Below are 12,500 nucleotides of genomic sequence, written 5' to 3'. Positions count from 1 at the left end.
CTCCGATATGAAACTAAAGATGTAGCATAACATATGAAGATTCGTTAAAAACGTAAGCAATGTAATCAAACTGTAGATAGAGCAAGTTTTCAATATCATTTCATAGTTAAAAAGGTTTACTTTTTGACACAAATATAAAAAAAAAAACAGAAGATAGCAAGTCTGAAGAGAGAAGAAATCACAAGTGTATAGCAAAGAATATCTCACCTAAGAGAGCATCTTCCACATGTTGACTCTACATCACATTAACAATCAAACAATTTATAAAAATTACAATTTTAAAAGAAATTACGCAGTTTGTGGCTCTTATAATTTTCTAAATAATTTGTGTAATTTTCACAATTATTACCGGTGCATACATGAATTTGTGAAGGCATATAGGTATATAGTCCAAACCTTTGTTATTCATTGCTTTGATATCTTCAGGTGTGTAAAAAAAAAAAAAAATTAATTAAAAGGTGCAAAAAAAAAAAAATTTATGCAAATGGTTTCTTTCAGGAATTTCTTGTAGTTTCACTGCTACCAATCTTTTGTTAGTTCAGCAGTGTACCAAATTAACTAGTAGTTAGTACACTTAACGAATTATAAACTACATACATATATACAAGTATATACTGATTACTACACTAAACTAAACAATGCTATATTTGCTGCAATGCCCAATCAACATGCAAAAAAAAAAAAAAAAAAAAAGAGAGAGAAAAAACGACAAAAAGGAATCAGGCAGCCTCATGGCAAAAATCTGAAGTAAAAAAGAGAATGAAAAAGAATGCAAAAATAATCTTGGAATTAATGTCAAATCTAAAAAAGATAAAGAAAAAAATAATCTTAAGATGCACATGCACAAATCAGTCTTTCTCTCTCAACAAGTCACCAAAGAAGCCCCTACATTGGGAGATGAACCCCCACTACCCTACCACCCCACAATCCTTCATCCAAGGGCAAAATTTCACCTGTATTTCACCCTTTAGTGTTCACATTATTCTGCCAAAATTAATGCTTTTTTATCCACATTGTTTTGAACTAATCAAGCATTATCTCACAGCTATGAGATCTTGATGAGGTAGCTGTTAATTTTTAAAACGATATTGTAGGGTTGGTGTGAGAGACCAGATCTAGCCAGTTTGAATATAAAACAGGCAGAATACTTTTGGCCGGATATGGCCGGTTTAAATTTGAAATTGCACCCTAAAAAAAGTCCCTAAAAAACCTCACGAAAACTAAAACAGGTAATTTGGAGTTAGGCATGAATTTGTAAACTTAGAATTGCTGTTTCCCTCAGAATAAATGGACCCTTACAGTTACTTATACCCTAAAAGCTTCTCCTTGTACTCAACAGGTTCTTCATTCTTGCTCTATATGACCACACAAACTCCTAGAAATAACAAATAAATCTCCCTCATTTCACACACTACCATATCAAAACCAAGTGGGGTCCAACCGTTTTACCATTCTTAAAAGACAAGAACTATACTTCAACATTACATGATAGCCTGATGTGCTAAAAATAGCAACCAAAACTCCCTCGAATATTACAATATATAACCATGACCCTTTAACTGCTAAAATTAAATTTCATGGTTATTCCAGTAATGATGTTAAATAGCTACCAAGAAAAAGAATTGGTATTTTCTGCAAATTACATTGTTTCATTAAACTCAATAACAGGAAATAACCTCAAACATTCCTCAACAAAAGATAGACAGGTATATAAAACTGCTTTCTAAAGTTAAGGCTAATGAAATTTTGAGTGGGTATAACTGGCTTCCAGGGTAAAAAAAGAAGGGTATATCAGATCCTAAGTCTTGAATACACTAAGTCTTAATAAATTGTGGTATGGTTTCAACTGAAATCACAGGAAACATGCTACGATGAGTTTCATCTCAAAACGATAATGGTAACCTCTCTCACTCTGTCAATCATTGATCCGTCACCCCTATCCCCAACATCTCAAAAATAAAGGAAACAGTTTAACAATCAATTTCTCCAACGTCTTAAGTCCATCTACTTTCTCTGAGCCTCAACACTTACTGCTCATTCACGTCACTCATGCCTTTCGAAAATTTGAAAGAGCTCGACGGTAAATCATTTGTTACTACGTCTCTTCCTGTACATTGATGTGTTTGTTGTCACTTCTAATTACAGATGCTCTTATGCAGACCAAACTACTCATTGTTCTTCTTTCTCCTTCAACACACACACACACAAACACACACACACACACACAGATATCATCCAAGTGACACCTAATAAACAATGCACATCAAACCTGTACCTTCTTCATGAACAAAAACCAATAACACCCTCCAATGGGGTGATGACAAAGCTAGTGATATAAGCAAGAAAGTTAAACTGAAGATATATATCATCATTATCATCGTTTAACGTCCGCTTTCCATGCTAGCATGGGTTAGACGATTTGACTGAGGACTGGCAAGCCAGAAGGCTGTACTAGGCTCCAATCTGATCTGGCAGAGTTTCTACAGCTGGATGCCCGTCCTAACGCCAACCACTCTGAGAGTGTAGTGGGTGATTTTACGTGCCACCGGCACGAGGGCCAGTCACACGGTACTGGCAACGGCCACGCTCTTTTAGAGTTTCTACCTATGCCTTTTCTACAGATCGAGCAGGGCCATATAAGGTGTACTACGACAGAGTGCAATGAATTTCTTTATAAAATTCTTCATTTTCTTTCTTTCAGCTTGTCTGAAGAACTAAATTGAAAAGTGCTAAAAAAAAATTGTGTAAGTAGTGCTTGTTTGGTCAGAGTAAAAGAAAAAAAAATTTTGAAAATTGAAATTAAAAATATAATATAAAGAAAGGTTGAAATTCTGAAATTGCATACAGAACCTAAGTATGAAAAAGAGTTTTGAAAAAAAAAAAAAAAAATGATAATATGAAAAAAAGAAAAAGAAAAAAAGAAACCAACTAGATATATACACATATATATATTATAACTAACAGCTAAGTGATGTAAATGTGTATACATTCATACATATATATACACACACACACACACATATATGTACATACATATACACACATATATATATATATATATACATGCATACAGACACATAGGTATATATGATATTAATCAGTTATACATTTGTAAATGACGTAATTTGAAAGTGAAACTACACAAATCAAAATAATTTTAGAAATAATTAAATAGTTTAATAGATGTAGTGTCTGCTGTGTTACCGAAGTAGGGAGCCAGATGAATTTGTGCACAAAATGAAAGGAATTTCGTCTGGTAAAAGCTCTCTAAGAAACAGCTGACAAAGGACCAAGACCACCTGGCACTTGGCTGTACTCAAGAAGACCCCCGTCCCCTGCAGCAGAAGTGTTAAGACTGATCCTTCTGGTTGTGTAAAGCACCCATAGTGGTACCACATAAAAGCACCCAGCGCCCTCTGTAAAGTGGTTGGCATTAGGAAGGGTATCCAGCTGTAGGAACCATGCCAAATCAACTGCAGTCTGGTGCAGCTTCCCAGCTGTAGTCACACCATGCAAGCATGGACAATGGATGTTAAATGGTGATGATGATGATAAGGATTAACCATTTGCCTCTCCAAAGCATTTTCATAAGTTTGTCCAAACATCCATACCTGTTTTCAGACTTTTACTTAGCAAAGTCAACCTCAGCGGGATTTGAACTCAGATCGTAACGACAGAAGAAATACCGCTAAGCATTTTGCCTTGTGTGCTGACGATTCTTATTTCTTTATTGCCCACTAGGGGCTAAACATAGAGGGGACAAACAAGGACAGACAAAGGGATTAAGTCGATTACATCAACCCCAGTGCATAACTGGTACTTATTTAATCGACCCTGAAAGGATGAAAGGCAAAGTCAACCTTGGCGTAATTTGAACTCAGAATGTAAAGACAGATGAAATACCAATACCGCTAAGCATTTTGCCCGGCGTGCTAACGATTCTGCCAGCTCGCCACCCTTATATTTCTGAGTAAAATATAAGCTTTCCTTTTGTAGGTCCCAAGTTACCCTAGTGGTTGAGGGAAAAAATTGGGAATGCGTATCAATATATGATTTACAGAGGCCAGGGAAATACGCCCAGCATATCACATGAAATACACGGGACAGGAAAAGGATTAATTTTAAAAAATCCTTTATTCTACTTTCTTTGTAGTTAAGTCAGACCAAAAAAAACTCCAAGACTAAATGTAGCCATATTGAAAAGGTTGGGCACACTCGGTTGGACATTCAGCAAGTAATGACCGAAGCTTGGTTCCTCAAAAGGACAAATTAATTTTTGAAATGTATGCAGCTTACAAATGTATAACAACTAACTCATATTGCTTATATAAACACACACACACGCATATATATATATATATATATATATAATGCAAGAGAGTTAGGGGTTGAGGATTCAACCCACTAAGGGATAGTATCTATCCAATATACTGCTGGGAGGGTACCCGATTATTGTTACACTAGTGTTATACCAAGTGTAATAAGTGGGAGCGGGTAAAAGGGAAGGGGGGTTGTTTAACCCTAAATTTATATATCAATTAGAAAATGGAGGATAATATGCTGAACCCAACGACTTGCAGACAGTGTATCGCGTTGAATTCATTGAATTCAAAAGAATACACTGTCTGCAAGTAGTTGGGTTCAGCATATTATCCTCCATTTTCTAATTGCTATATATATATATATATATATATACATATGCATTTATACAGACACCTCTCAAAATACAGTTTTAACTGTTTGGACATTACTCATTAGTATGACACCCAAACTGTTTAAATCCTTAAAAACTGCACAGGGTATGTCTACTAAATACCAAGTTAAGTATTTAAATGTATCAAATGACACCGTTTTGTTTCTAGAAATCAAAGTTTCAGAAACTGATGGTGTCTATTTACTTTTGAAATGTGTGTGTGTGTATATATATATATATATATATATATATATATATATACACAGGTGTGTGTATATATATATATAAAGTCACCGAGGGATTTCAATTTTTGATAATTCTTTTAGTTTTAGATATTTTTCTTTTCTTTTTTGGGGATTTTATGGACCAGATCCTTGAAATTAATTATGGAAAAACATGGCACCACACAATGAACCAAAGTGATGAAATTGTTCTATCAAAATAAGGGGTCTATCATTCAAACCCAGGGAGCATATCATTGGCACTTTCAAGTCAGAGATATGTATATGCATATGCATGTGTATACACACACACAAACGAACATGCACACATGTGTGTATTCATATATAGACATACGTACATATCTATCTATCTACATACACACACATACACACAAATATACATACATACATGCATGCATACTCATATACACCCATACATGCTCATGCATTCATACTTTTGTTTAAGAATAACTGTATGTATGTGTGTGAGTGCATATATATATATGTGTATATATATATATATATCCGTGAGTGTGTATAAATACATATATGTATATATGTGTATATATATATATATGTGTGAATATATATATATCCATGAGTGTGTATAAATACATATATATATGTGTGTATATATATGTGTGTGTATATATATATATATATCCGTGAGTGTGTATAAATACATATATATATATATATGTGTGTATATATATATATATATCCGTGAGTGTGTATAAATACATATATATATATATGTGTATATATATATATGTGTGTATATATATGTGTGTGTGTATATATATATATATATCCGTGAGTGTGTATAAATACATATATATATATATATATATATATGTATGACTATATATATATAAAGAAATGAAGTGAGAAAGTGTAGTAAGAGAAAGCAAACCATGTTAACAGGTAAAAAGAATTTACCTCGTCTTTGAAATTTCAACCGATGATTACCTTTTGGGGAGAGAGAGAGAGAGAGAGAAAAAAGAGAGAGAGAGAGGGGGGAGAAAGAGAGAGAAGAGAGAGTGAGAGGTGGGAGGTGGGACGAGAGAAAGAGAAAGAAGCAAAGAGGAGAGAACATTAGAAACATTTTGAGAAGAGACTTTGAAACATTAAAAAACAACATCAAAGCTGAAAGAAGAATCATTAGGAAGTAATAGCAAATTATTATTATTATTATGATTATTATTATTATTATTATTATTATTATTATTATTATTATTATTGAGTGAGAGCAGTGCATGCCATCAAAGTGACACTGGAGTAAAATATATGAAGCTCATTATACCCATCATGACTACCCATCTGATAAGGGTACACCAGGCATCATTATCATTATTATAGGTTCTGGAGGATTGTGTTCTTTTCGGCAATGCTACTGGGTCGGGGTGGGGGTGGGGGGTGGGGGTGGGGGTGGGGGGTGGGGGCAGTGCTGGTTCAAGGTAAAGTCTTACAGGTATGGAAAGGCTGTCAGCTGGGCTTACTTGATCGAAAATGCTTGCAGAGTGACGAAACTGTTCTGCATGCTCCCATCCAGGGCCTGAGCATTGTTGACTTGTGGGCTTACGTCAAGCGCCTGCCGTCGCTTGTAGAACGGATCTGGCTATCAGCTGAGTCCATTGTGAAGACTGCCCCACCTGTCTTCCTTTGACCAGGAAGGGCAGGTAATATTCCTTTGTCTGGTCCTGAGTGAAAGATGTTGTGTGAGAACTGAAGACAGATACTTTCTTCATTGGCCAAGCCCTCAACGACTTTTTCAAGTTTCACTTGCAACGGTAAGTGAAGGTAGACAGAGAAGTGCTGCCCCTTAACAATTTTGTTGAAAGGTGGGTGAATGTAGCTATAATGGTCTGTGTGAATGGGCCTACCCTAAACATGTACCTTTAGATGATGTGAGAGGGCACTTGCCCTAGTGGTCATGGCCTCTGTAGTTTTATGGGGCACATGACCTCACAGGTGGGGCCCAGTTAGGATTTTCTTCAGGTTGAGTAGCCCTTCCTGCTCAAAAGGTCCCTGAATAAGGTTTGTTTAAGGATGATGAACGAAATACCAATATTTCCAGAGGTGAATTATCCAAACCCCAAAGAATTCCTCTCAACACATGGCTATGATGCTCCCTCACTATTCCTGCTCATGACCAGAGATGCACATATCATCAGTCACCAAGGGACATGCTCAACTGGTTAAGGTCAAACAACTGACAAGCAAATCTGTGGTATGGAGCAGAATATTTGATGTAGTCCATCTTTTTATTTGCTGTAGCCCATTTTTAAAAATTATTATGAGCAGCCCTCGAACATCTCCTCCCTGTTGAGGATCACATATCGTTGATTTTTAAAATTTCATTAGTCTTGCTTACATGCAAAATCCTCACAACACACCCTCATATATATACATTCTTTGTTTTGCCCTGTAACGTCCATAATATTTTTCTTAATGTAAACCCTTGTGGTTAACAAAGAAATCATTATTATTATTATTATTATTATTATCAATATTATTGATGTTGTTGTTTTGTTTTACAGAAGCTGTTCCAAGTATCACCTGGAGACTTCCTGTAATAGCAAGTTGGAATATTTTACTATGGGTGTCATCTATGATTAGGAATGATATATAACGTATGGATATCCGAGAACTAAAATTCTGTTAAATTTGTAATATTTTGAGTTAAGTAGAGAGGAGTCACTGTAATGGACTAACCTCCGCCTCCAAAATTTCAGGCCCTGTGCCTTTAGTTGAAACGATTACTATTATTATTATTATTATTATTATTATTATTATTACTACTACTATTATTATTATTATTATTATTTATTTGTACTAGTAGTAGCAGAAACAACAACACTTCCGCAGTTGGTCAGTATTGGAGGGAGACCTTCAACTGTGACATAAAACAGTCATGCTCTGTTTATCCCCCAGTGTGTGTGCATGTATGTATGCGAGTGTGTGTGTGTGTGTGTGTGAGGAGCAGAGAGAGAGAGAGAGATTCACACACAGAGACGCTATTATTAGCTACATCTCAGTACATCGTATAGCAAGAAGGAAGGAAGGTATGAAGGAAGGAAGAAAGTGTGAAAGAAAGAAAAGGAAAGAGGTCACAAAGAAAGGAAGAAAGACAGAAACATAGGCGATGGTATTCTGCAGTATTAGTATTTCTAGTTAGTATTACTGTTAAGAGTGAGTGTATATGTAGTACAATTAGTATTAACAGTTAGTAAAACTTATGTAGTAGTATTAGTAGTAATAATTAGCGTGGTATATGTCATAGTATTAATATCAATATTTAATGTAGTATATGTAGTGGTGTTAGCGTTAATAGTTAGTGTGGTACAAGTAGTAGTATTAGTGTTATTAAATGTAGTGGTAAAGCTGTAACGGTAAGAGATGTACATACCAGGAATCATTGGTATGTGAGAAGATCTTGAACGCTCATGTCCCCGAGCCTCTTTGCTGGGCGATTCACTTATGGAAACCTGCAAAATAACAAAAACAAACAGATGATCGTTAAAAAGGAAACATTAATTAACGTTTTGCTTTTATGTGTTTCGGTGTTTAGATGGGTTTGATGGATCCCCTACTCCATCCTTGTCATATAACGTCCGCTTTCCATGCTAGCATGGGTTGGACGATTTGACTGAGGACTGGTGAAACCAGATGGCGACACCAGGCTCCAATCTGATTTGGCAGAGTTTCTACAGCTGGATGCCCTTCCTAACGCCAACCACTCCGAGAGTGTAGTAGGTGCTTTTACGTGCCACCGGCACAAAGGCCAGTCAGGAGGTACTGGCAATGGCCACGCTTGAAATGGTGTATTTTACGTGCCACCTGCACAGGAGCCAGTCTGGTGGCACTGGCAACAATCTCGCTTGAATGTCTTTACACGTGCCATCTGGCACGAGTATATATATCTCAAGCAGGATGTGTTTCAAGTATTAAACAGCATACTCATATATTTATAAATACTTTCTTAATGGAATTCAGGTATCAAACAGAATATTTAGTATTACCTTTTTCGTCTTGTTCAATTTGTCACCGGAAATGCCCATCTGTGAAAGAGCCTGTGCCATCTCCCGAGTGTTAATTCCACAGTTGTTTGGTACATTTTTCTGGCACCGCTTGTGGGCATTCAACTTACAGGCTGAAAGTCGACAGAAAGTAAGACACAAGAAAATTATGATAAAACTTCTCTTAAAACAGAAAATCTGTAACGCACACGCAAAAAACCTACAAAATAACACCAACAAAACACGCTGCCTTACCTCAATCACAATTTGTTTAGAAAAAGAATATAGTGTGTTATATATTGTACCGTGGTTTCAATTCCTGAACTGGGTGCTGTATTGTGTTCCTGAACACAAACACTTCATTTCTCATTGCTCTGCAATCACTTTGACATCTGACATGTGGCACACAGTTTCTACAGCTGGATGTCCTTCCTAACGCCAACCACTTTACAGACGGAGTTTTTTTACATGGCAACAGCACCACTGAGGTCACCAAGTAACACACACACATACACATATATACATATATATATATATATATATATATATATATATATAAATAAATTTTATAAGGAATATTCTAAAAGAATATGTTACTGAACTTATATTAAGTGCTATTATTTTGAGCAAATAAATATATATATATATGTGTTTTTATATCATTAATATATTTATAAAATTATCAATAATATTCACAGGAAATCAATATTCAAATTTACGCATAAATTTTTATATGCATTTATATACACATGTATTTTTATGTACATTTATATTCTTTATATATATTTATATTTATATTTCGTACATCTTAAATTTTAATTTAATTATAATTCAAAATATTACCGTGTCATATTAAACATATATCTTTCGAAATTTGAATATTGATTTCCTGTGAATATTATTGATAATTTTATAAATATATTAATGATATAAAAACACATATATATATATTTATTTGCTCAAAATAATAGAGCACTTAATATAAGTTCAGTAACATATTCTTTTAGAATATTCCTTATAAAATTTATTTATATATGTATAAACACACACACACACTCGGAAAGAATGGAAGAGTCGTTGACATTTCGAGCGTACGCTCTTCAACAGAAAGCATTGGGATGAAAAACATGGAAAGAGAAAAAAACTGTGTAGGGATTAATGGTTCAACATGATGACATGGCTGGAAGAAAGAGGCTGAGTGAAAGGGAGATAATAACGGTGACCTGGCTGAACTAGGGTATGCAAGAGTGTGTGTGTATATGTGGAGATGTTATGTATATATATATATATATATATATACATACACACGCACACATGTAAATGAAATGGGGTGTATAACTGTGGAGTTTACCCATGAAGCACTTCTACAGATCTTATCTGGAAAATTGAAAAATGGGAAGCTTTTTTCATGTTACCATTCCAGTTATCTGAAAATCCATTAAAATGTCCATAAGGCATGTATAATAACAAATATCACAGAGAGAGAGAGAGAGAGAGAGAGAGAGAGAATAAGACAGAGAGAGAATAAGACGGAGAGAGAATAAGACAGAAAGAGAGAGAGAGAATAAGACAGAAAGAGAGAGAGAGAGTGTGCAGAATATGAGAATGAATAAAAGTGGTACTCACCGGCACATTGCAAGCCCTGTCTAAATATTCCATAGAGCAACGATCCACAATGGTCACAGAACGTGGGCCTCTTGTAGTTATGGACAGTGAAACGGTGTGGAACATTGATATTGAATCTGGCACCACTCACCTGAAGTGGCTGAAAAATAAGTAAATGGTGAATGAGAGAGAGAGAGGAACTAGAGGTAGAAGAGAGGCACAGAGAGGGAGAGAAAGAGAGAGGGAACTAGAGGCAGAAGAGAGAGAGGGAGAGAAAGGAAGGAAGAGAGAGAGAGAGGAACTAGAGGCAGAAGAGAGAGCGAGAGAGAAAGGAAGGAAAAGAGAGAGAGAGAGAGAGGAACTAGAGGTAGAAGAGAGACAGAGACAGAGAGAAAGAGAGGGGGAACTAGAGGCAGAAGAGAGAGAGAGAGAGAGAGAAAGGAAGGAAGAGAGGAATAGAGAGAAAGAGAGAGAAAAAGGAAGAGAGGGAGAGACAGAGAGAGAAAAAAGAACAAAACGACCCAGGACTTATTCTTTGTAAGCCTAGTACTTATTCTATCGGTCTCTTTTGCTGAACTGCTGAGTTACAGGGATGTAAACAAATCAAACATCAGTTGTCAAGCAATAGTGGAAGGGGGACAAACACAAACACACACATATATATGTATGACGGGCTTCTTTCAGTTTCTGTCTACCATATCCACTCACAAGGCTTTGGTTGGCCCAAAGCTATAGTAGAAGATTTTAAAAATAATGAAGAATTTCGTAAATTAACTTTGCCATTATTAACCTGGTCTTCAGAAAGCCAATTAACCAGAAATATTTTGACTGGCAGCTTTAATTTAGATAATTTTAAAAGAGGAAACTCGTCTAATAGAACGAAGATCAGTGTAAGGTGGGCTGGTATTGAAAGGGTTAAGTTACTGAAAAAAAAAAACCATGGAAACAAGTCCTCTTCTCCAAATGAAGACACACAAAAAAGGGGAAAAAAGTCTTCAAAGGGATAACACATGCCAGAACAATAAGAAACAGTTACAAACCTCTTCAGAAGCAGCTTCCCGTGACCCCGGACATTTTGTTACAACTTGTTCGTGACACCGTTTATGTACAACGCAAGTGCATACTGCAAAGGAAAGAGAAAAACAAAAAGGGAGAGAATGAGATACAATGTTTAGATAGCTCTCACAGGTTAGAGTTTTCTTCAGATCGAGTAGCCCATCCCGCTCAAAAGGTCCTCGAATAAGGTTTGTTTAAGGATGTTGAGCAAAACACCCATGTTTCCAAAGGTGAATTATCCAAACCCCAAAGAACTCCTCTCAACACATGGCTATGATGCTCCCCCACTACTTCCGCTCATGATCAGAGATGCACATATCGTCAGCCACCAAGGGACATGCTCATTATTATTATTATTATTATCATTATCATTATCATTATTATTACTATTTTGTTAGTCTTGTTTACACTCAAAACTCTCACAACACACACACATTCTTTGTTTTGTCCTGTACTATCCATAATGTTTTTCTTAATGTAAACCCTTGTGGCTAATAAAGAAATCATCATCATCAACATTATTATTATTAAGGTGGTGAGCTGGCAGAATCATTAGCATGCCAGGAAAAATGCTTAGTTGCATTTTGCACATTCTGAGTTCAAATACTGCTGAGGTCGACTTTACCTTTCATCCTTTCGGGGTAGATAAATTAAGTACCAGTGAAAGACTGGAGTCGATGTAATCGACTAGTGCCCTCCCCGCTAAATTTCAGGCCTTGTGCCTACAGTAGGAAGGATTATTATTATATGTCCTAATAAATAAAAAAAGGCTTTACTATATTTACTTAACTCTCACTTTTCTCACTTTGTGTGTATACATACATACATACACACACACACACATGCATATATATATATATATATATATATATATATATATGTGTATGTATATACACACACACATAC

At 35.6% G+C, this 12,500-nt stretch overlaps 1 protein-coding gene across 3 annotated transcripts in view; it reads right to left on the bottom strand.

Annotated features, from left to right (window-relative positions):
* Positions 1–12,500, bottom strand: part of LOC106875452 (calcium-independent protein kinase C) — a 141,811-nt gene that overhangs the window by 41,868 nt on the left and 87,443 nt on the right. For 2 of the 3 annotated variants that reach the window (XM_089341166.1, XM_089341165.1), the window contains exons 6-10: positions 11,579–11,661; positions 10,560–10,698; positions 8,937–9,067; positions 8,324–8,402; positions 5,854–5,883 (exon numbers count right to left, since the gene is read on the bottom strand). In XM_089341166.1, coding sequence (XP_089197292.1) covers positions 5,854–5,883; positions 8,324–8,402; positions 8,937–9,067; positions 10,560–10,698; positions 11,579–11,661 — 462 coding nt within the window. The remainder of the gene's footprint in view (positions 1–5,853; positions 5,884–8,323; positions 8,403–8,936; positions 9,068–10,559; positions 10,699–11,578; positions 11,662–12,500) is intronic. The other variant, XM_089341167.1, reaches the window with a different exon arrangement.

Source organism: Octopus bimaculoides, chromosome 24, assembly GCF_046866305.1.
Source record: "Octopus bimaculoides isolate indiv1 chromosome 24, ASM4686630v1, whole genome shotgun sequence".
In the NCBI taxonomy this organism is placed as follows: domain Eukaryota; kingdom Metazoa; phylum Mollusca; class Cephalopoda; order Octopoda; family Octopodidae; genus Octopus; species Octopus bimaculoides.
Note: the sequence above shows the minus strand (reverse complement) of the source record. Positions and strands in the feature narration are given on the sequence as shown.